The sequence below is a fragment of the Phyllostomus hastatus genome, unplaced genomic scaffold, assembly GCF_019186645.2.
Source record: "Phyllostomus hastatus isolate PE091 unplaced genomic scaffold, TTU_PhHast_1.1 phas_scaffold_585, whole genome shotgun sequence".
Classification (NCBI taxonomy): Eukaryota; Metazoa; Chordata; class Mammalia; order Chiroptera; family Phyllostomidae; genus Phyllostomus; species Phyllostomus hastatus.
The window spans coordinates 1,361,154-1,386,381 of NW_025334037.1; the positions used below are offsets into that span (position 1 = coordinate 1,361,154).

At 39.8% G+C, this 25,228-nt stretch overlaps 1 protein-coding gene across 1 annotated transcript; it reads left to right on the forward strand.

The window, feature by feature from the left end:
- The first annotated feature begins 468 nt into the window (after positions 1-468).
- On the forward strand, positions 469-25,228 carry WEE1 (WEE1 G2 checkpoint kinase). The gene is made up of 11 exons (XM_045825393.1): positions 469-1,192; positions 2,597-2,802; positions 3,719-3,782; positions 3,977-4,149; positions 4,622-4,743; positions 9,306-9,452; positions 19,071-19,166; positions 19,269-19,354; positions 22,207-22,377; positions 22,468-22,613; positions 23,906-25,228. The coding sequence occupies exons 1-11, from the start codon at positions 617-619 to the stop codon at positions 24,057-24,059; spliced, it is 1,941 nt and encodes a 646-aa protein (XP_045681349.1). The 5' UTR covers positions 469-616; the 3' UTR covers positions 24,060-25,228.

Sequence of the window (25,228 nt, forward strand, 5' to 3'; positions counted from 1 at the left end):
GCGGAATTCAGGGGGGCACTCGGCTCGGCTTAGTCGTGGAGGAGTCGAGTCAGGCTCCACCAGCCCCCTCCCTGAGATGCGGCCAAGGCTCCCAGCTCGGCCCTGCTGGGGCGGAGCCGAACCTAGCTCCCCGCGGTCCAGCTTTTTTAGGGCCCCGGCACTGCATCCACCCAGACCGGGCCCCGCGCCGAGTGGGGGGCGGAACTAGCAGGTTCGCGCCAAAATCACGTAGCTAATCCCTCCCCCGCGGGGTACGTCGCGCCCTCCTTTTTTTCAAACCCGGAGCTGGGCGGGGATTGGTGGACTGGTCAGTCACGTGGCTAACGGTCGCGGGAAGCCGCGGAGCCCGAACTCGCGGCTGGAGTTGCGGAGACCTCAACCTCACCGCCTCTGCCGCCCCACCTCTGCTGGACAGTCCGCGTCGTAGCTGCCGCTACGTCCACCGCCGCCCGCAGCCTCAAGCGCCCCGGAGCCGCAGCCCACCGCGTCGCAGACCCGCCGCCGAGGCCAGTAGACGCGCCCAGTCGCACGTGGCAGACCCGCCCCCTGGACCGGCTGTGTCCTGGACTCCACGAGTCCCGGCTGTCCTCTTCTCCGTCTCGGCCACAGGGGCGCGATGAGCTTCCTTAGCCGTCAGCAGCCGCCGCCGTCCCGTCGCGCCGGGGTCTCCTGCACCTTGCGGCAGAAGCTGATCTTCTCGCCCTGCAGCGACTGTGAGGAGGAGGAGGAAGAAGAGGAGGAGGAGGGCAGCGGCCACAGCACTGGTGAGGACTCGGCCTTTCAGGAGCCCGACTCGCCGCTGCCGCCTGCGCGGAGCCCCACCGAGCCCGGGCCCGAGGGCCATCGGTCGCCCGGCCCAGCCCCCGGCAGCCCCGGGGAGCTGGAAGAGGACATGTTGCTGCGGGGCGCCTCCCCGAGCGTGGACGCATCCGGCGGTGGGGCGGAGGGCGACTCGTGGGAAGAGGAGGGCTTCGGTTCTTCGTCGCCGGTCAAGTCGCCGGCGGCAGCCTACTTTCTGGGCAGCTCGTTTTCGCCAGTGCGCTGCGGCGGCCAGGAAGACGCGTCCCCGCAAGGTTACGGGGAGCGCATGGCGGGCGAGGGCCCCTGCTCGCCGCTGCGGGACCACCCGGGCACGCCGCCGCACAAGACCTTCCGCAAGCTGCGGCTTTTTGACACACCGCACACCCCCAAGGTAAGGGAGGAGCGATGACCTGGGCGTCCCGAGCCCGCGCCCGGCCGTCCTTTTAAAAACGTGAAGGCGCCTAGAGCGGAGCGCGGCGCTGGCCGGGTTCGGTTACATAACCGCCCGGCCGCATCCCCGCTCACTCTCCTGCGCCGCAACAAAAAGTTGGCAGCCTTTCTTTTTGGCCCTGCCCAGAAGTTGTCCGTTAAGATTATGTAACTGAACAATGGGCCTCATCTGGAACTTCTTCATCTTTCAAAGGGGCTGGTCGGCGCCGTCCAGGTGGCTCACGATTGAAAGCCCGCGGAATGGGGGCTGCCCTGAGCTTGTCACCCGGGAGTGTGGTACTGATAGCGTGGTTTGGAAGGAGGCTGGAGTGATGCTTGGCCCCACCACTTGACACTCCTCAGCGCCGCAGCCATGTGGTGCTTTTTAAACGCTGTGATCGGTCCTGTATTATGGGTTTATCATTTCTGGTCTCATCACCGTAAGGGGGAAAGCTTGAAGTAGGGAGGGAGACTGCGCTTCGACTGGGGATTAAAGGTTAGCCTTCCAGTCATTTACACTCTTAAAGACTTGTTAAAGACTTGTAAATAACTCTGGGTAGCATTTAAGCCTCTTTCCGGACATAATTTGGGCAAGCGTTTGTTTACACCGTTGGGTTTGCAGTGACCGAGTTTGGTCATCTAAGTGGGATGATTAGGAATATGGAACTGTTAAAAAACCAGCATTGGGATTGTTACTTGGACCCTTATGCATTCGTATTATTGATAATGAATCGTGAAGTAGGAGTTCAGCATCTGTTAAGTGGCAAGAAATTATGCCGATTACTACTAATAGAACTTCAAAAGTTACAGCAGATGTTAAGACTGACACTTTTCGAAATTAAGGCAAGTATCTCATTTGTAGGAATAAAATGAAAAATGTACTGTCTTAAATAGGTTTCAGTACCTCAGGAAGATGTGTGTTTTAGGCCTTTAGTGTTTATCAGCAGACTTGCCCCAGGCAAGATCCCTCTGAAAGTGAGGGGAGGAGCGTAGCAGAGGCGGCTTTCAAAGCCCTATTTAGTGGTTGTGGGAGGGGAGAGGCGCTTTTATGGGGCTCTCTGCTTTTTATTTTTAGAAAGCGTTTGTTAACTTCTAGCCTCTAAAATGAACTTAATTTTAGTATGTATTTATACTCTTTAGGGCTCTAGACCTATTTTACTTGGCTATCTTTCAGAAAAGGTGGTTACTATCCAGCTTCAGACTCCTAAGTTAACCACTTTATTTTGTAGTATTTACTGCAGTATTTCTAGACTTGTGTGTTGGCTTTGACCTACACATTCAGCCAGGAGGAAGGCTTGTTGCCAGTTAGGTTGAGAAGGCTGTCTATTGGACCTGGATCCTAAAAATGTTATTTTTCCTCTCCTAGAGTTTGCTCTCCAAAGCTCGGGGAATTGATTCCAGCTCTGTTAAACTCCGAAGTGGTTCTCTATTCATGGATACAGAAAAATCTGGAAAAAGAGAATTTGACATTCGACAGACACCTCAAGTGAATATAAATCCTTTTACTCCAGATTCTGTATTGCTTCATTCCTCAGGACAATGTCGTAGAAGAAAGAGAACATACTGGAATGAGTAAGTTAGTTACTACTTAGTAGTTTGTTTCACCAAATACCCAAGATTGGTTTGGTATACTTAATCAAAACTTAACTTTCAACTGAATGATATGGAAGATTATGCTCTGAAGTTTTTCTCTATTACCAGCACCTAATTCTCAGCAGAGATAGGTGAGAAGTAATCAGCTGTGGAAAAGGAGTGGCATGAGAAAGGAAGAAATAAAAAATCGAGATAACTTCTAGGAAATCCACTTGTGTCAAAAATGAGGCAGGCAGAGAGAGTTGGTTTAGAAAGGCCTTTTTTAGCCCTGGCTGCCGTAGCTCAGTAGATTGAGCGCGGGCTGTAAACCAAAGTGTTGCAGGTTCGATTCCCAGCCAGGGTACATGCCTGGGTTGCAGGCTATAACCCCCAGCAACTGCACATTGATGTTTCTCTCTCTCTATCTCCCTCCCTTCCCACTCTAAAAATAAATAAATAAAATTAAAAAATAAAAAAGAAAGAAAGGCCTTTTTTTTTTTTTTTAAGGTTTTATTTATTCGTAGAGGGGAAGGGTGTGCAAGAGGCATGTGTGGTTGCCTCTTGCACACCCCCTACTGGGGACCTGGCCAGCAACCCAGGCATTCGCACTGACTGGGAGTTGAATTGACAACCCTTTGGCTCACAGGGTGGTGTTCAATCCACTGAGTCACACAAGCCAGGGCTAGAAAGGCTTTTTAAATTTGATATGCTTGGTGGTGTTGGCTTCTGATTCATGAGCATATCTCAGCAAGTATCACATTTTAATCAGCTGAGCTTTATCTTGTGATTATAAAACTAAATGCTTTTCTATTTTTGCTCATTAAAATTTTGCTGTGCACCTATGAGTGAAGTTTTGGATCTCTAGTTGATGTATGTTTCAGATATGTTGATGAAAAAAATGCATAATATTTTTCAGTTCCTGCGGTGAAGATATGGAAGCCAGTGATTATGAGTTTGAAGATGAAACAAGACCTGCTAAAGTAAATAACGTTTAGTTTTCTTTTCATTGTTTCTGAAACTTGATTTTCTGTTTCTTAACAAGTTATATATACATGTTAAGTAAGCATTGAAACATACTATATAATTTTAAATTTTCACACAAAATGCTGTCAGCACAGTAAAAAATAATTTTCATATTTTTGTATTATGCATATGGATACACTTTTTATTACAGAGAATTACAATTACTGAAAGCAATATGAAGTCCCGGTATACAACAGAATTTCACGAGCTAGAGAAAATTGGCTCTGGAGAATTTGGTTCTGTATTTAAATGTGTGAAGAGGCTGGATGGATGCATTTATGCCATTAAGCGATCGAAAAAGCCATTGGCCGGCTCTGTTGATGAGTATGTATTGAAAATTTTGTCTTTTCATTTTTTGTTCCCTATGGTATTACAAACATTAAAGTTTTAGGTAATCAAACATTGAATTTAATTAATTAATTCTCTAACTTTTGAGAAGTTATAATCAAATCATTTTCATTTCTTACCATTAGTTCTTATCGGACTTGTCTAATTTTGGAACCTAAGAAATTTCTGATTTCTAGTAGCATCCATGAATTCACAGTTAAATGGAAGTTTTATCTTTTCCTGATTTCTAGGTCCAGTAAGGTTCCTACTTTCTAACTGCCATTTTTTAGTGAAAGTCTTTGGAAAAATCTGGCACAGTCTTAGCTCCTTCTCTCTCAACCAAGTTGTTTTTCAGCATAATGATAGACATAGAAATCAGGTTTCTTTTATGAAGTTTCAGGTAAATTAATTTAGTTCAGACTAAATTATTCTATTAATTCTTATTCTATTAATCTCAAATTATTCTTAGGCAGAATGCTTTGAGAGAAGTATATGCTCATGCAGTGCTTGGACAACATTCCCATGTAGTTCGGTATTTCTCTGCATGGGCAGAAGACGATCATATGCTCATACAGAATGAGTATTGTAATGGTGAGTAACATAACAAGATCCCCTCTAAACTTGTGAGCTCAAATGAATGAGCACTGAGGGAATACTTACGTTTATTTAAGTCTGTGTCTCTTTTATCTCTTAAAATTCAAAGATCAGAATTCTAACATGAATTACAAGGGCAGTAGTGCCTATCTGCTGTTAAATAAAGATTGAAAGCCTTGTCTCTTCTACCTCAGTAGCAGAACATTGCAAATTATTTATATTCCAGTTACTCGAATTAAACTGATCTTCTTGAGGAGACACTGGCTTTGCCATATATATTTTGTTATTCCCTGCACCTAGTATAGTGTGTAGGGGGGGCCTTAGTAGTTAATAACACAGGTTCTCTGCACCTAGCCGTCCCTTTCCATTTCATTATATGAACTGCTAAAACTGGTGCTGGTTATTCATAACAGTGACTCTCCGTTGGTCTAAACCTCACCATTTGCTCAAGGCTTTCTGTAGTCTTGCCCCTACTCCCATGTATCAAATCTAATTTACTATAAGCATCCACTAAGACTTTTCTATTAAGGAAGTGGTTCTCTAGCTGTACCTGCCTCCCTTTTCCCCTAGGACAAACAAAATAAGTAAGTATAGAGGTTCAGCTTTGGGCCTGGGTATAGCTTTCAACTTTAGCAAGTCCTTCAAAGTTCAGCTTCGGTCCTTTTCTCATTAAATCTTTACCACAATTGGTCTCAATCTGGTACTGTCTGGTATTCTGGTCTCAATTCTTATATAGACATCTGTTATTAAATATCTAAACCTTTATAAGGTGGGGCAAAAGTAAGTAAAACACAGTTTATTGTATTTTTATTTGTAATTATTGTATTCTCCATATGAACGACTGTAAACCTACTTTTGCCCTAATCTGTATAATGGATTTTTATTTTTGTGTATCTTCTATAAATACTAAAATTTAGAATTTAAGTAATACTTGGGGTGATAGCAAAGATTTATTTTTATATTACTATTTTTGTTGATTCTCTTTTTTTCTTTAAACAAGACTGGCCATCTCATAGCTTGTAAGTGGTGTAGGTAGTGGGTTCAGGTTTTTCATATTTAAAAGAGTGAATAAAACAAAAGTAAAAGATCTATTTCCATACCTCATTTCTCATGATTTTATTAATTCTCTATACTTAAAAGAATAGAAGTGCTCAGTATATAGCATTGCTGCTAGTTTGTTTCAAAAATCTCTTGAAATGTTTCTTTTATTATTGTTCAGTTACAATTGTCCCCATTTCTCCTCCTCCCCCTTTACTCTCCTCTGCCCTACCCACCCCACTCTCCCACCTTCATTCCCTGCTTTGTGTCCTTTATACATGTTCCTTGACGGCTCTTCCCCTTTTCCTGTTGCCCTCTTCCCTCCTCTCCTCTGGTCACTGTCAAGTTTGTTCTTTATTTCAGTGTCTCTGGTTATATGTTGCTCACTTGTTTGTTTTATTGACTAGGTTCCACTAATAGGTGAGATCATATGGTATTTGCCCTCCACTGCCTGGCTTACTTCACTTTGCATAATGCTCTCCAGCTCCATCCATGCTGTCACTGAGAGTAGGAGTTCTTTCTTTCTGATGTGTGGTATTCCATTGTGTTTCTGATCCACTCATTTACTGATGGGCACTTAGGCTGTTTCCAGCATTTGGCTATTGTAAATTGCACTGCTATGCACATTGGGGTGCATAGGTTCTTTTAAATAGGTGTTTCAGGAAATGTTTCTATTTATATCATCAAAATATTTATGTAGCTGTCTCTCATGACCTGTACACAATTCTGTTTCTTAACCTTTATTTTTTAGTGCATTTGATATAATACAACTCAATCTTAATGTATTTTCCACTCCATATTTGGTAGGAACCATCTCATTTTATTTTATTTTTTAATTATTTGATTGATTGATTGATTGATTGATTGGTTGATTGATTTTAGAGAGAGACAGTAAGAGAGGGAGAAACACTGACTTGTCGTTCCACTTAGTTATGCATTCATTGGGTAATTCGTGTATGTGCCCTGCCTGGGGATCAAACCCGTAACCTTGGCACGTGGGGATGCTGTTCCAACCATCTGAGCTACTCTGCCAGGGCACCATCTCTTTTTAGTTTCTTCCTGTCACCTTTTTGATGCGTCTGGTTCTCTCTTAAGTATTTCATTGGCAGTCCAGGGATCATAAATTTATAAAAACCTACTAAATACATGGTTGTATAATTCAGATGATTTTGAGAAAACTTGAGGGCCTGGCGGATGGGGAAGAGTGAGTGGTCTTGCTACCCTCTCAGATTACAAAGACCTTATCCTATAATAAAATTAGATTATAAAATGGTCTTTTGAAACAGTTTATTGTTTTGAAGCAGTTTATATTTTATACTGAAGCCGTATAAAATAAAGAATAAAAATCTCTAAAAAATAACTAGACCTGTGTGAAACACGCTGCCTTTATGTATGGTTGGTTATTCTGTGTAGAAGAAAAAAATAGGACTATCTTGATACTATTTGTGGACTTTTCTTATCTTTTGTCCCCCCTTTCCATACTCCTTTCCTCGGAAAGCTTTGGGAAGCTTTGGAAAGCTTTGAATGTACAAATAATAAGCCTGATCTTCATTTCCTTTTCCACGGTTTTCACAGGGAATGGATTTTATTATTCATTTGTACATGCTATTTAACTGATATCCTTTATCAGTGACTAAACTTCCTTATGATCTCAAACAGCCCATTTGCATTTTTAGCCTTTTGTCTTTAGTGTGGTGGTAGACTGAAATTTCTACTCATAGTAAATGCGTTTAGAAAAAATTTGGTGAATGAGGGAAGATAACCTGAAAATCAGATGATTGTTTACTCTTCTCACCCGTCTTGCCCTTTTGGCAATGAGATATAGGAGCTAGCTGGCTCAGCTGTAGCCAGACCCACTTAAAAAGCAGCCATATTCTTTCTTATTAAACTTGATCTAGGACTTCAAGCCTTACTATCTGACAGGTTTATTGACCTGCTCCCTTCTAGAGCCCTTTTTTCCTCCATAGTTCAAGATTTGTACAAATTAAGTATGGAGAACACTTAAGCCTAAGATAACCAGGTGTGTGGTTTGTTTTTATTTTAAAAGCACAATATCCATTTGTTATTGTAGGACCTCCTTTCCCGACTAATATTTCATTGACCTTTCTGATTTTATTATCCTGGGTTTGATTGTATTATTCTTAACTAAGCTTTAAAAAGAAGTGGTGGGTTCCTTTTCTTTTTTAATGTAACATGCTTCCTCTGAGATAAAATATAAATTTTACAAACTTTTAAGTAAAACTAATAAAGTATAAGCTTTTTATAAAAACAGTAGCTGATTGGTTTGGCTGATTCTATAAAAACATGTTTTATTCTAATTCATTGCAAGAGTGGTGTAAATTAAAACTCCTGTGGTACTGGTTTTTTACCTGTAAAATTTATAGACTGTTAATCAAAGGTGTGGGAAAACAAATATTTTCATGTATTAATGGTGAGAGTATAAATTGGTACAGACTTCTCTGTGGGGACAGTGTGTGTACAGACATGAGTAATCACTCCAGGTTCACATAGGCAACTGCTAATAGAGTTTAAGTATGAGTCATTTTGAAATCAGAAACTGAGTGCACTGTTATCTCTTTATGTAAACCTTCAGAGGCAGTCAAGTCTTGGCAGTAATGGTATAAGTACCAATCCTAAGCTCTTTTGTAGAGGATAAACAGAGAAATGGCCCTGTTAGCTACAGAAACTTATTCTATATGTAATAAAATAGTATTGCACACAGTCACATACTGTGCATGTACATAACTAACATTGTACATACTCTTTGACCCAGGATGTTTTTTGTTTTTTTAAGATTCTATTTATTTAGAGAGGGGAAGGAAAGGAGAAAGAGAGGAAGAGAAATATCAATGTGTGGTTGCCTGTCACGTGGCCCCCCACTGGGGACCTGGCCCACAACCCAGGCATGTGCCCTGACTGGGAATCCAACCAGCAACCTTTTGGTTTGCAGCCCACGCTCAAGTCACTGAACTACACCAGCCAGGGTAGGCAATGGATTTCTAGGAGATACACTAAATATGTGCGAAATGACCATTGTACAAAATCTTAGACCATATGTAGTAGCAAAGGCTTAGAAAGCATTTTAAAATGTCCATTAAATCGGGGACTGGTTAATGCATTATCATTCACTTATACAGTGGAATTCAGTAGACACAATAAAGGGGTAGTCTTTGTATATTGGTAAAGAACTATCTTCAAGATAATGAAAATACGTTACCATTTGTATCAAACGTTGAAAAGAATGCATAAGAAACTGATAACATTGGTTTACTTTGGGGAAAAGAACTAGGTCAGTTGTTGGGGTAATGGATTACAGAAACGTTACCTTATATTTTGTACCTGTGTTTATATTACCTGTTGAAACAGTAAATATAATTATTTCACAAGCACGTTGAAGGGAATAGGTACTATAAAATACCACTTTCTCAGTTAAGTCTGTGGTCATTCAGTAAAGATAGAAGAAAAATAAGAATGTTTTCTGAAAGTAAGAAAATGCTAATTCTTGTGTGTGTGTTTGTTAGGTGGAAGTTTAGCCGATGCCATAAGTATAAACTACAGGAGCATGAGGTACTTTATAGAAGCAGAGTTAAAGGATCTCCTTTTGCAAGTTGGCCGGGGCTTGAAGTATATTCATTCAATGTCTTTGGTTCACATGGATATAAAGCCTAGTAAGTATTACAAATCTTCTAACTTGTGTTCTCTGGGATTATAGAGAATAAATGACTTCATTAAAACAGTATGAGACATATACATCTTGGTCATGTTAGTATGTTTTTTCATTGTTCATTTTTTCTCCTTTTTATTATTATTGATTTTTAGGAGAGAGAAACATCTGTTGTTTGTTTTTGTTTGTTTTTTTAATTATCACCCAAGAATATGTTTATTGATTTTAGAGAGAGTGGAAGAGAGAGAGAAACATTGATTGGTTGTTTCCCATATGGGACTGGAAATTAAACCTATAACCTTTTGGTGTACAGGATGATACTCCAACCAACATAGTTACCCAGCCAGAGCTGCTGTTTTACTTATTTATGTATTCATTGGTTGCTTCTTATATGTGCCCTGACTGGGGATTGAACCCACAACCTTGGTGCACTGACAAATGCTCTAACCAACTGAGCTACCTGGTCAGGGGTCACTGTTAGTTTAAAAGACCTAATATTGTTTTATGATTTCTGTTCATCTCTTGTTACCCCAAAAGGTTGGAGTTAATGAACTCATTTTTAAGAGCTGGAAAAAACATGGGATATCTTGTGCAAACTACATAGTCTTGATGTAGGACTGACCAAGGGAGACTAAAACCTATGTTTAAAGCCCCTTCCACTAGACTATAGAACCATAATTATAAGTTAATGCTGGTGCTGCTATTGGGATTATTAGAATAAAATGAGAAGTGTGACAATGTTTTGAAAACACGTGCTATACAAATGTGGTATTTTTAGTCTATAAAAGAAAGAATAATTTGTTATTACATTACTCAACAAAACAACATGTATTATGATTACTACTTGATAAGAAAAGGTTGCAAGTAAATCAGGGCTGGAGAGTATAGAAATATTGTGGTTTTATTCTTTTTCTCTTTACTGTTAGACTACTTTTCAGCTAAAAAATAGATTTTTCTATATATGTGGGTGCAGTAGATTTTACTGTACTGTTACTTAGACCAGCATCAGAGTATTCTTTCAAAGCCTTGTGAGATTTCACATTCACGGTGCCGTGGTACTAATCAGTGTATAAACTTAAATAATCTTAGCTTAATTTGAAACATTTTTATTATAGAAGTGGTGATAAGTACATTATAAAATTATTATTTTTAAATTATTTATTTATTTATTTTTACAGAGAGGGAGAGAAACATTGATATGTGAGAGAAACATTGATTGGTTGCCTCTTGCACACTCCCAACTGGGGACCTGGCCTGCAGCCTAGGCCTGTGCCCTGACTGGCATCAAACTGGTGACCTTTCCATTCATATGCCAGTGCCCAATCCACTGAGCCACACCAGCCAGAACATAAAACTTTTTTTAATGTAGACAAGCCAGACTAAAAAATAAATTAAATACCCACTTTTCTATTAATCTTTGGAAGTACAGTTAAAATAATGCCACGGCTGCTTGTATAGTTTTTGCCCATTGAGTATGATGATGGCTGTGGGTTTGTCATATATGTCCTTTATTACATTGAGGTATATTCCCTCTATTCCCACTTTGGTGAGCATCATAAATGGGTGCTGGATTTCATCAAATGTTTTTTCTGCTTCTATGGATATGATTGTGTGGTTTTTGTCGTTCATTTTGTTGACATGGTGTGGCATGTTTATTTGCAAATATTGGACCAGCCTTGCATCCCCAGGATAAATCCCACTTGATCATGGTGTATGATCTTTTTAATGTATTGCTGGATTTGGTTTGCTAATGTTTTGAGGATTACTGTGTCGATATTCATCAGAGATATTGGTCTATAATTTTCTTTCTTTGTAGTGTTTTTTTTTTTTTTTCTGGTTTTCAAATTAGGATAATGCTGGCCTCATAAAATGAGCTTGGGAGTCTTCCTCTTAAAGTATTTTGGCAGAGTTTGAGAAGGGTAGGTGTTTAGTTTTTCATTGGATCTTTGGTAAAATTCACCTGTGAAGCCTTCTGGTCCAGAACTTCTGTGTGCTGGGAGTCTTGATTACTATTTTGATTTTATTTGTTGTAGTCAGTCTGTTCAGATTTTCTGTTTCTTCTTTTTTTAAAAATAAAAATTACATTTATTTTTAGAGAGGAGAAGGGAGGGAGAAGGAGAGGAAGAGACACATCAATGTGTGAGAGAAACATCAGTCATTTGCCTGTTGGCATGACCCCAGCCAGGAACCTGGCCTGCAGCCCAGGCATGTGCCCTGACTAGGAATTGAACCTGTGAACGTTCGGTTTGCAGGCTCAGTCCACTGAGCCACACCAGTCAGGGCAGATTGACTGTTTCTTGATTCAATTTTGGAAGATTGGGTGTTTCTAGGAATTTATCTATTTCTTCCATTTTGTCTTAATTTGTTGACTATAGTTATTAGTAATATTTTTTAAAGCTGTATTTCAGTTGTTACTCCTCCCCCATTTATTTCTGATGTTCTTTATTTGGTTCCTCCCTTTGATTCTCTCTCTTTTTTTAAATCTTCACCAGAGGATACATTTATTGAGAGAGAAACATTGATGTGAGAGAAGCATTAGTCAGTTGCCTCCCATATGTGCCCCGACGGGATTGAACCTGCAACCTAGATATGTGCCCTGCCCAGGAACCAAACCCATGACCTTTCAGTGTACAGGGGCAAGCTCCAACCAACAGAGTCATACCTGATGAATCTGGTTAAAGGTTTATTGATCTTGTTTATCCTTTGAAAGAATCAGCTCTTGGTTTCATTGATCTTTTGAATATATTTTTTTAGATTCTCTTTTATTTATTTCTGCTCTGTTCTTTATTATTTCCTTCTACTCACTTTGGGCTTTGCTCTTTTTCTAGGTTGTTTAGGTATAAGGTTAGATTGTTGATTTGTGATTTTTCTTGCTTTTTGAGGTAGGCCTGTATTGCTATAAATTTCCCTCTTAGGGACTGCTTTCACTGTGTCTCCGGTTTTCTATTGTGTGTTCATTTTCATTTTTCTCAAGGTAACTTTTGATTTCTTCCTTGATCTTATTGTTAACCCATTCATTGTTCAGTAACATATTTAGCCTCCGTGTGTTTGTTTTTCCGGGTTTTTTTTCTTGTAATTGATTTGTAGTTTCATACCATTGTGGTTGGAGAACATGCCTGATATGATTTCAGTCTTCTTGAATTTATCGACTGGTTTTGTCCTAATGTGGAGTATTTATAGTGAAAGTTCCACATGCACTTGAAAAGAACATATATTCTACTTTGAGGTTATATCCTCTAAAACTATCGATTATAAATCCATTTAGTCTAGTGTGTCGTTTAAGGCCACTGTTTCCTTGCTGATTTTTTTATCTGGAAGATCTATCCATTTATGTCAATGGGGTGTTAAAATACTTTACTCTAACTTATTTCTGTCGCTCTCTCCATGTCTTTCAAGATTTGCTTTATATATTTATTAAGGGTGTCTAACCTGCAGCTCGCAGGCTGCATGCAGCTCAGGATGGCTATGAATGTGGCCCACTTAAAACATTATGAGATTTTTTTGTGATGATGTGTGTTGCAATGTATTCAATGTGTGGGTGGCCCAAGACAACTCTTCTTCTGGTGTACCCCAGACATGCCAGAAAATTGGACACCCCGATGGGTGCTCCTATGTCAAGTGCACAGATGTTTACAAGGTTTATATCTTATTGAATTGACTCCTTTATCATTATGTAATGTTCTTTTTAGTCTCTTATTATATATAGCCTTTGTTTTAAAGTCTATTTTTACTGATATAAGCTTGTTACCCCAGCCTTTGTTTTGTTACTATTTGTATGAAATATCTTTTTCCTCAGTTTGTGTGTCTTTTGTTCTGAGGTATGTCTCTTGTAGACATCATATATACAGGTCTTGTTTTCTTATCTATTTAACTACTTGAAGTCTTTTCATTGGAGCATTTAATCTGTTTACATTTAAAGTCATTAGCAATAGGTATGTATTTATTGGCATTTTATTCTTTATAACTATGTTCCTCTTTATCTGAATGAAGACCCTTTATTGTTCTTAAAGTTCTGGTTCGGTGGTAATGACATCTTTTAATTTTTTCTTGTTTGGGAAGTTATTTATTTTGTCTTCAATTTTAAATGATAGCCTTGCTGGGTAGATTAGTCTTGGTTGTAGGTCCTTGCAGTTCATCATTTTTAATATTTCATGCCAATCCCTTCTGGGCTAAAGTATTTTTGTTGAGAAACTAGACTGACTGAAGCTCCTGTGTAGGTAACTGTTTCTTTTGCAGCTCTAAAGACTCTTTGTTTTTAACCTTTGCCATTTTAATTATGATGTGTCTTGGTGTGGGCTTCTTTTTTTTTTTTTTTAAGATTTTATTTATTTATTTTTAAAGAGGGAAGGGAGGAAGAGAGAGAGAGAAACATCAATGTGCGGTTGCTGGTGGTCATGGCCTGCAACCCAGGCGTGTGCCCTGACTGGGAATCGAACCTGCGACACTTTGGTTCGCAGCCCGCACTCAATCCACTGAGCTATGCCAGCCAGGCCTTATGTGTGGGCTTCTTTAGGTCCATCTTGATTAGGACTCTTGTGCTTTCTAGACAGGTATGTCTTTTTCCTTTACCATGTTAGGGAAGTTTTCAGTCATCATTTTCTTCAAACAGGTTCTTAGACCCCTGCCCCCTGATTTCTCTCTCCTTGTACCTTGATGATGGAGATGTTATGTATGATGTTGTATCAGAGGACCCTTAAACTTTCCTTTATTTTTAATCCTCACCCGAGGATATGTTTATTAATTTTTAGAAGAGAGTAAGGGGAGTGGAAGGAGAAGGAAGAAAAGAAAGGAAAACGTTGATCACCTGCCTCCTCTGCACACCCTGCCTGGGGATTGTACCGCAACCTTTTTGGTGTGCTGGGCAATGCTCCAACCAACTGAGCCACCCGGCCAAGGCAGACTTTACTCGTTTAAAGAAAATTTTTGACTTCCGGCCAAGATGGAGGCATAGGTAGACACACTGTGCCTCCTCGCACAACCAAAATAAGGACAACAAAGATTTAGAAACAAACAAAAAAAAAACCAACCAGTACTGACAGAAAATTGAACTGTATGGAAGTCCGACAACCAAAGAGTTAAAATAGACACACTCATCCTGACCAGTAGGAGGGGCAGAGTTGGGCGGCCAGGAGGAGAGAGGTCGTGGTTAAAAAAAGTGGTGGCTGGCAGACCCTGGGAGCGCAAGACGAAAGCAGGCGGACCCCAGGCACAGGGTGGCAGCGGGCAGATCCAGTGAGGCAGTAGATTTTGGACAGGCGTGGAGCTCAAGACAGCTGGAGGACCACGTGGTCCCACATTCCTGCACAGATAAACCAAGTGAAACTGAGGAGTGAGACAGACCTCGCAACCCAGGGCCCCAGCACAGGGAAATAAAGCCTCAAAACACCTATTGAAAACACCTGTGGGGGTTGAGACACCTGTGGGGTTGAGAAAACACCTGTGCCAGGAGAGACTCCCAGCCTCACAGGAGAGTATGTTGGAGAGACCCACAGGGTCTGAGAATGTACACAAGCCCACCCACACCGGAGTCAGCACCAGAAGGGCCCAATTTGATTGGGGGAAGCGGCGGAAGGAACTGAAATCAGAAAGAGCGAAGCAAGCGCCATTGTTCTCTTTTGGACCCCACCCCCACATACAGGGTCACAACCCAGAGACTAGGATGCCTACCTGCCCTAGTGAACACCTAAGGCTCCATCCCTCATATGTAACAGGCACATCAAGACAAAAAAAATGGCCCAAATGAAAGAACATCAAAGCTCTAGAACAAATATAACTAAGCAAAAAGAGATATCCAACCTATCAGATGCTCAGTTCAAAGCACTGGTGATCAGGATGCTCACGGAATTGATTGAATATGGTCACAAATTAGATAAAAAAATGAAGGCTACAATAAGTAAAATGAAGAAAAAATACACAGGGAACCAATAGTGATGGGAAGGAAATGGGAGACTCAGATCATTGGAGTGGACCAGAAGGAAGAAAGAAACAACCACACAGAAAAGAATGACGAAAGAAGAATTCAAAAAAATGAGGAGAGGCTTAGGAACCTCCAGGACATCTTTAAATGTTCCAACATCCTAACTGTAAGGGTACCAGAAAGAGAAGAGGAAGAGCAACAAGTGGAAAACTTACTTGAACAAATAATAAAGGAGAACTTCCCCAATCTGGGAAAAGAACTAGACTTCCAGGAAGCTCAGAGAGTCCCAAAGAAGTTGCACCCAAGGAGGAACACACCAAGGCACATCATAATTACATTAGCCAAGGTAAAAACAAAGGAGAGAATCCTAGAAGCAGCAAGAGATAAAGAGACAGTCACCTACAAAGGAGTTCCCATCAGACTGTCAGCTGATTTCTCAAAAGAGACCTTGCAGGCAAGAAGGGGCTGGAAGGAAGTATTCTAAGTCAGGAAGGGCAAGGACCTACACCCCAGATTGCTCTACCCAGCAAAGCTTTCATTTAGAATGGAAGGGCAGATAAAGTGCTTTCCAGATAAGGTCAAGTTAAAGGAGTTCATCATCACCAAGCCCTTATTATATGAAATGTTAGAAACTTATTGAAGAAAAAGATAAAAACATGTATAGTAAAATGACAGCAAACTCACAATTATTAACAACCACACCTAAAACAAAAACAAAAACAAACTAAGCAAACAACTAGAACAGTAGCAGAACCACAGAAATGGAGGTCACATGGAGGGTTATCAACAGGGGAGTGGGAGGAGGAGAGAGGGGAAAGGTACAGAGAATAAGTAGCATAGATGGTAGGTAGAAAATAGGGGGAGGGCAAGAGTAGTATAGGAAATGTGGAAGCTAAAGAACTTAAAAGTATGACACATGGACATGAACAAAAGGTGGGGAATATGGTTGGGAGAGGGTTGCAGAGTGGAGGGGAGTGAAGGGAACAATGGAATGACTGTAATAACAAATATATTAAAAAATAAAGTTTTTGTTATTCTTGTTGCTTTACTTGGGTGTTTTCTGTTATCTTGTCCTCTAAATTCCTGGTTTGATCCTCTGCTTCATCTAACCTGCTATTGAGATTCCTTCTACTGTATTCCTTATTTCTGATTGGTTCTTTTTTATGGGTTCTGTGTTCTTTTTAATGCTGACTATCTCTTAAGTTCTCACTGAGATCATCCCTTCTTCTCCTAAGTACCTTGAGCATCCTTGTAACCATTGTTTTGAACTCTGCCTCTGGTAACATGGTTGCCTCCAATTTCATTTAGTCCTTTGGAGGAATTTTTTTTTATTTGAGGCATGTTATTTTGTCTTCCCATTTTGCCTGCCTTTTTGTGTTTGTTTCTGTGTATTAGGTAGATCTGCTATATCTCTAAAGCTTGTTATAATGGTCTTATCTAATAGGTATCCTGTGGGGCTCAGTGGCTCATCTTCCTGATCACCTGACCTAGGTGTTCCAGGAATGTCTTTTGTGTCGGTTATGTGAGCCTTCCTGTTGTAGTTGAGTCTTGAATGTCGTTGGTCCATCCGTGTGTGGGATTATCCCTCAGGCTGCTTGACTATGTGGGTTGACATGGATCACAGTATATGATCTGCTTTGTGAAAGCTGCCCTATACCTGGCAAGAAGAGTTGGCTCCAGCAGGGTCTGGTGCCTGCTAGGATCTCCTTTGGGTTTGCCACTTGTGTAGCTAGTTGGGTCATGCTCTGCTGTGGCTTGAAGCCCACCACTGGTTGTGTTGTTTCTGGGTCCAATTGGGAGGGACTCCAGTTCAGGTTGTTGTCAGACACTGTCAGTGACTGACTGGCCTTGGGGTACCTGTATGGAGCTACCAAGTGGTCTGCAGTTTGTGACTGCCTCTATCGGGCCTGGTACATGTGGGAGGGGCCAAGCTGTATAGAAAGGTTCTCTTGGTTTCCACCAGCTCTGAGCCAGGACAGATCAGTAAAAGGCCCTAGGTATCTCCAGGTCTGCCTTCTACATGTTGGCTTCTCTGCCTTGAGGCTGCCAGGACTCCCTCAAGAACCTTCTAAAGAAAGTCTTAACCCAGGTTCTTAAGTTGATTTGTCCCAACTAGCGCCCATTTCAGGACCATACATGACATCACATTTTTCTTTTTAGGTTTTACTTTGTCCTACTCCTGAAAACAATAGTATAGCTTTGGTCAGTGGCTCAGTTGGTTAGAGCGTTGTCCCATACACTAAAAAAGATTGCAGATTCAGCCCCTGCTCAGGCCATGGACAGGAGCAACTGATCCAAGTTTGTCTCTCACATCAGTGTTTCTTTTTCCACCCCCACCCACTTCTCTTTAAAATCAATAAGCATTTCCTTGGGTGAGAATTAAAATAGTGTAGACCTTGTGCAAGATGTCCTTTCTTCTGGCTTTGACTGGTTGTTTTTTTGTATTATTTAACTTATTCTTTTTGCCCCTTATATTTTTCTATAAATTTTAAGTTATAACTAATAGGTTGATGGATTCCTGTTAAACATTTTAGAATAGGTGTTGTTAAGTTGAATTTAATAAGGTTTGGGGTTTTTTTTTAACCTATGGAAATGTATGTGGTTCATGGGAATTTAAGTCCTTTCACACAATTTGTTTTAATTCTGGAGTATGTAGAATTTATACATTAACAGCTTACTAAAATTTTTATTTTCAAAGAAAAAATATTTGAACTGATGGCAATAAATGTGAATTAGTAAGGTTTGCCTATAATCACACATATCTTGTATTAAGTGTCAAACATAGTTAGACCCTTATGTTGTAAGTATAAAAATTGAAAATACTAAGTTTTAAAATTTAAGGTTTATAAATACCACCACAAAATAAGTGGTCCTATAAATAAAACAAAACTGAGAGATGACTGCAGTGACTATAATAACACTTATAAATTCAGTACTATATTGATAAAACTATTAAAATAAAATCTGCCACTGAAACTTATGTTTATCAGGAGCTTACTCAAATGTGAAGAGGAAAAGAGTTTGTTCAGCTGAGATATGAACCAAAAGTCACATTAGAATAAAGATGCTGTATGGTCAGCCAGGCTCAATAGCTGTGTGATTCATTCTTTTCACACCGGCCTGTAGCATTAGATGAAAAGTTGTGCTTTAAAAGCCCTGGCTGGTGTAGCTCAGTGGATTGAGCATGGGCTGTGAACCAAAGGGTCACCGGTTCAATTCCCAACCAGGGCACATGCCTGGGTTGCAGGCTGGGTACCCAAAAGGGGATGTGCAAGAGGCAACCACACATTAGCATTTCTCTCCCTCTCTTTCTCCTTCCCTCCTCTCTCTCTAAAAATAAATAGATAAAATCTTTATTTTTAAAAAAAAGTTGTGCTTTGGCAGCATTACAAATTACATGCTATTGCCTTTTGTATGTTTCTAAGTAATTAAAACCGCCAAAGATCAATGTGTAAATGTGAAGGGACTAATGGTAGTGGTTTCTAAGTATTCAAGGACCAGTGCTAGGCCAGAAAATATATTCTTAGAAAATAAAGCCCCAGTTTTCATCCTGTGACTGTTACTTTCATTGGATTTGGGGTAGAACATGTAAGAAAGACTCTGTGTGCTTAAAAGTTTTCTAGATGATTCTGACATATGCCTGTTTGTGAACTTAGGTTGTACTATTAATTGTTAGTATCGCTTACATAAATAAATGTTTGACAGGTAATATTTTCATATCTCGAACCTCAATCCCAAATGCTGCCTCTGAAGACGGAGATGAAGATGACTGTGTATCCAATAAAGTTATCTATAAAATAGGTAAGAGGGAAAGATAACCAGATTATTACCTTAAAATAAAGAAATGGGCTGTTGTATTTTAACTCTTGGCTGGGTTTTTTTTTTTTCCCCCATTACTTGTAGGTGATCTGGGGCATGTAACAAGGATCTCTAGTCCACAAGTTGAAGAGGGTGATAGCCGTTTTCTTGCAAATGAAGTTTTACAGGAGGTAGTTTTTCTTTTTCTTTCTTTCTTTTTTTTTTTTTTGATAGTAAGTGATTGCATTTTCTTTTAAAGTATTTTATTGATTATGCTATTATATATGCTGTTCCATTACCCCCTTTATCCCCCTCCACCCTGCACACCCTCTCCCACCCACATTCCCCCCTTTTAGTTCATGTCCATGTGTCATAAGTTCTTTAGCTTCTACATTTCCCATGCTATTCTTGCCCTCCCCTGTCTATATTCTACCTACCATCTATGCTACTTATTCTCTGTACCTTTCCCCTCTCTCCTCCTCCCACTCCCCTGTTGATAACCCTCCATGTGACCTCCATTTCTGTGGTTCTGCTACTGTTCTAGTTGTTTGCTTAGTTTGTTTTTGTTTTTGTTTTTGTTTTAGGTGTGGTTGTTAATAATTGTGAGTTTGCTGTCATTTTACTATACATGTTTTTATCTTCTTTTTCTTCAATAAGTTTCTAACATTTCATATAATAAGGGCTTGGTGATGATGAACTCCTTTAACTTGACCTTATCTGGAAAGCACTTTATCTGCCCTTCCATTCTAAATGAAAGCTTTGCTGGGTAGAGCAATCTGGGGTGTAGGTCCTTGCCCTTCCTGACTTAGAATACTTCCTTCCAGCCCCTTCTTGCCTGCAAGGTCTCTTTTGAGAAATCAGCTGACAGTCTGATGGGAACTCCTTTGTAGGTGACTGTCTCTTTATCTCTTGCTGCTTCTAGGATTCTCTCCTTTGTTTTTTACCTTGGCTAATGTAATTATGATGTGCCTTGGTGTGTTCCTCCTTGGGTGCAACTTCTTTGGGACTCTCTGAGCTTCCTGGAAGTCTAGTTCTTTTCCCAGATTGGGGAAGTTCTCCTTTATTATTTGTTCAAGTAAGTTTTCCACTTGTTGCTCTTCCTCTTCTCTTTCTGGTACCCTTACAGTTAGGATGTTGGAACATTTAAAGATGTCCTGGAGGTTCCTAAGCCTCTCCTCATTTTTTTGAATTCTTCTTTCGTCATTCTTTTCTGTGTGGTTGTTTCTTTCTTCCTTCTGGTCCACTCCAATGATCTGAGTCCCCATTTCCTTCCCATCACTATTGGTTCCCTGTGTATTTTTCTTCATTTTACTTATTGTAGCCTTCATTTTTTTATCTAATTTGTGACCATATTCAATCAATTCCGTGAGCATCCTGATCACCAGTGCTTTGAACTGAGCATCTGATAGGTTGGGTATCTCCTTTTGCTTAGTCGTATTTTTTCTGGATCTTGGATGTTCTTTCGTTTGGGCCATTTTTTTTTTTTTGTCTTGATGTGCCTGTTACATATGAGGGGCGGAGCCTTAGGTGTTCACCAGACGGTGGGTAGCCCAGTCACTGGTTTGTGACGCTCTATGTGGGGACGGGGTCTAAGAGGGAACAATGGTGCTTGCTCCGCTCTCTGCCGCTCTCAGTCCCTTCCGCTGCTTCCCCTAATCAAACTGGGCCTTTCTGGTGCTGATTTCCATGTGGGTGGGCTTGTGCACCCCATGGGTCTTCCCAGTGACCTCTCCTATGAGGCTGGGAGTCTCTCCCTTTGCCTCAGCCCCCACAGGTCTTTTCAGTCAGTGCCCTGAGGCTCTATTTCCCAGCACTGGGATCCTGGGTTGCATGCAGTGCCTTGCTTCATAGTCACCACCTCATAGGAGGCACTGGGTCTGCCAGTTGTCACCCGCAACCAGGGTCTGCCCGCTGCGGTCTTACACACCCGGTCCCAACTCTCTTTGTGCCATGCGACCCCTCTCCAGCCTGGCTTCCAGACTCCGCCCCTCCTACCTGTCTGGATGAACGTGTCTATTTTAACTCTTTCGTTGTCTGACTTCCATACAGTTCAATTTCTGTCAGTTCTGGTTGTTACTCTGTTTCTAAATTGTTATTGTCCCTGTCTTGGTTGTGCGAGGAGGCACAGTGTGTCTACCTATGCCTCCATGTTGGTGGGAAGGCTAGTTTTTCTTTAGTCATGCCATTTGTTTGCAACACTTACCATTTGATAGAATAATACAAATGCAGATGTATTAAAATTTTAAGCCAGTAAGTAGTAGAGTATTAATGCAGAATAGCAAGTCTAAACCATCAGCTGGGGTATTTAATTTAGAAAAAGTTGGTAAAGACAAAGATTAATAATATTCAGCATGGTGGAGGTATGGTAAAAGAGAAGTTCCCATACACTACTGATGGAACTTTAAAATGATTCAGCATGTTTGGAGAGTCAAGTATTAGTATATGTCAACATTTTGAAATCAAGTACCCTTTAACTCAGAATTTTCATTTCTGAGAGTCTCCTACAGAAGTAATCCTTTACAAATAAACCAAGAACAATGTAAATACATATTTAGCAACACAGAAATGATTATGTAAATTACGGCTCATAGTTCATTACTGTTGCAAAAAGGGTGCAATGAAATATTTCTCAGGAGTTTTGAATGAGTAGAACAAATAAATTGTATGATCATTATTTTTATGTATATTTGTATCTTACATGTATATGTATATTTGTAACTTGTTATCGTGTGTATGTTTTGTGTTTTCATATGAATGCTCTAGGGGGTTAGGAGTTTCTTCTAAGAGTTGGATTGGGCTAGTGATAGAGGAAGCATTTGGTTTTTGGGGTGTGGGGCGGAGAACAGTGTATTGCTTTGTAATTAGAATAATTTCCCCAAATTTACTTTTTCTCTAAATAGATCCTATACTTGAATGTGGCATTGAACATTTTAATTTAGTCCTGTCTTTTCATCTAAATCATTATGAGGTATAATTGTATTTTATTTTGATCATTTTTATATTCACTTAACCTTTTTTTTTTTTTTTTTTTTACATTTTATAGAACTATTCCCATCTGCCAAAAGCAGATATTTTTGCCCTTGCCCTCACAGTGGTCTGTGCTGCTGGTGCTGAGCCTCTTCCCAGAAATGGAGACCAGTGGCATGAAATCAGACAGGGTAGGTTACCTCGGATTCCACAAGTGCTTTCCCAAGAATTCACAGAGTTGCTAAAAGTGAGTATTTTACATATGAAGCACTTTATTGACATGGTTCAATATTTTATTAAGTTGCATGTTTTTACTTTAATTTTACTTCTTTTTAAGGTTATGATTCATCCAGATCCAGAGAGAAGACCTTCAGCAATGGCACTGGTGAAGCATTCAGTATTGCTGTCTGCTTCTAGGAAAAGTGCAGAACAATTACGAATAGAATTGAATGCTGAAAAGTTCAAAAATTCACTTTTGCAGAAGTAAGTGAGGGGTTTGTTTTGTTTTTACTTTCTTTTCCTTAATTCACAAATTTTATTTTATTTTATTTTTAAAAGATTTAGAGAGTTGGGAAGGGAGGGAGAGAGGGCAGGAAACATCCATCAGTTACCTCTCACATGCCCCTCAACTGGGGGACCTGGCCTGTAGCATAGGTATGTACCCTGGCTGGGAATTGAAGGAACAACCTTTCGATTTGCAGTGCGGAACTCAATTCACTGAGCCACACTGGCCAGGGCTATTTCACAAATTTTAGTGAGATGATTTATGCTTTCTGTCAGTGAAGGATATAGTGGTTTGGCATGTTATACAGTTAATTTGGGGACTTCTGCCTTAAATTCATATTTGACCTATAAATTTGTGTTGTTTCTGAACTTTGAAATTATTGACTTTAAAGTTTTTTAAAACTAGCCTGTATTTGCAAGTGGTGATAATACCCAAGCCCTAAATCATAGCAAAAGCTAAATGAGCCTCTATGGTTTTCCCCTATCCAAACTGTCAGCCAAAATTAACATTCCTTGAAATATTCTGTTGTACTGATTTTTATGAAGTGATGAAATTAATGTCATTTAGGTTAGTAGCTGATTGTCATGTTTAATGTGAGTGACCTTTGATAGTTTTAGAACTGAATGGAATAACAATTCTAATTCATTTACTTTATTTCTACCATTTTGGTCCAAACCTGATCTGACTTAAAAGATGGAAAGGTTTGGCCTTGGATAGTGTGCTCAGTGGATTGAGTGCCGGACTGCAAATCAAAGGGTCACTGGTTCGATTTCCAGTCAGGGCACATGACCAGATTGCAGGCGTGCAAGAGGCAACCACACATTGATGTTTCTCTCCCTCTCTTTCCTCTTTCTCTAAAAATAAAATCTTTTAAAAAATGAAAGTCTTATTTGCCACTACATTGATAGATATCATTGCTGTACAAATAGGAAGTAGAATTTTCCTTTCATCTGTTTTGTAAAGATATTTTCACAACATAAATTAGAGTTCTGTTTGACGTTTTATTAAAACCCAGTCATTACTAGTGCCTTTATTACTTGTATCTAAGTGTATATAATATTTTAATTTTTGTAGCACAAGATAAGATTATTTTATAAATTTAAGTTGTTTAAGCAGAACCTAAAGTTTCGTACTGTATTTTTCCTTAGAATAATGATGACATGAAAAGATCTCACAGCTGATAATATAGTTTGTGTTTGGCTTCTTAGGATCCCTTCCTAGGATTAACATAGTAAGTGAAAAGTCTTGTTTCCTATTTTTATGTTTGTAGAGAACTCAAGAAAGCCCAGATGGCAAAAGCTGCAGCTGAAGAAAGAGCATTCTTCACTGACCGAATGGCCACTAGGTCCACCACCCAGAGTAATAGAACATCTCGACTTATTGGAAAGAAAATGAACCGCTCTGTCAGCCTTACCATATACTGAACTCTACTCAATTTCCCACCTTCCCCCAAAACTGTGACAAGAGGAGGCTAAGCTAGGTTGAAATCACTTCTAGAATGTAGTTTGCAAATTACTTTCTCAAAATCGGTGTCAGTAGTTTTACTGAAATACTTTTTAGGACTTTTTTTTGTGAACTGCAGTTAAAAGCTGTATTTTCACCAGTGCTCTATCAGGCTTTCGTCTAGTTTTACCAGTTTGTCTTCTGTAGGGTGTCAGTCACTGTTGGATGTCACATCGGCCTTTCCAGGGTTTTAACTACTGTGGTGGTGTGCTGCTTATAGTTTGCTGTTGCATTGTGATGAAAGGTATCCTTCCCTTTAGTGACCTGAAAAAGGGCTCAAGGGCCTTATTACAAGCATTCTCCCTTGGAAAAGGGGAGTGCTAAGAGAATCAGTTACTACCCAGGCATCAATGTAACTGTGTGTCAGTCTTTTTTTAATTGTGAATTATACTTGTATATCCAACTGGGAGCACTTTTAGGCACTGTATGAACCATAGAATAATTCTGTGGAAGTATTGCCTTGTGAATTTGCTGCTATTTTAGTTTTGTCTTTGCTGTATAATTGTAGCATTAAACAATCATTGTTGTTAATAGGCTTTCTTTTGAAAACAATTATGTGAAATACAAAGCTGCTCTTGATAAAAAGCAGCTATTTGCCTTTTTTCCCTTTGAACATTGAAGCTAGTGCATTGGAAAAATGCACCCTTTTCCCCCTTTGGAATGCTGTATTAATGTAGTGTAATTGTTACTGGATTTGTAATTCTTTCTGGTAATACCCTTCCCTAACTTTTAAAAAATGTTTTCTTTTTCCACCTGTTTTGTACTTGATTGTATCGTTAGTCTGTTTTTAACTGTTTTGCCCAGTTTCTCTTCAATATATGTGTATATAAACTAATCTTGGTGATACTGTACATAGCTGTTTCAAATGCCAGAATGACTTCTGACTATTCCAAGCTTCTCATAAAATATATTTTATCTGTGATTAGCCATTTGACTAATAGTACTGGCTAACAGATGTTGAAAAAAAAGAATTTGTCTGTTGTTCATTTTCTTATTGATTTTGGTTTAAAACATGTTTGTATTTGTTTGACTTGTGTTTTATTAACATTGATTGGCATATTAAAAGTCACTCTGAGCTTAATTGTTTAAA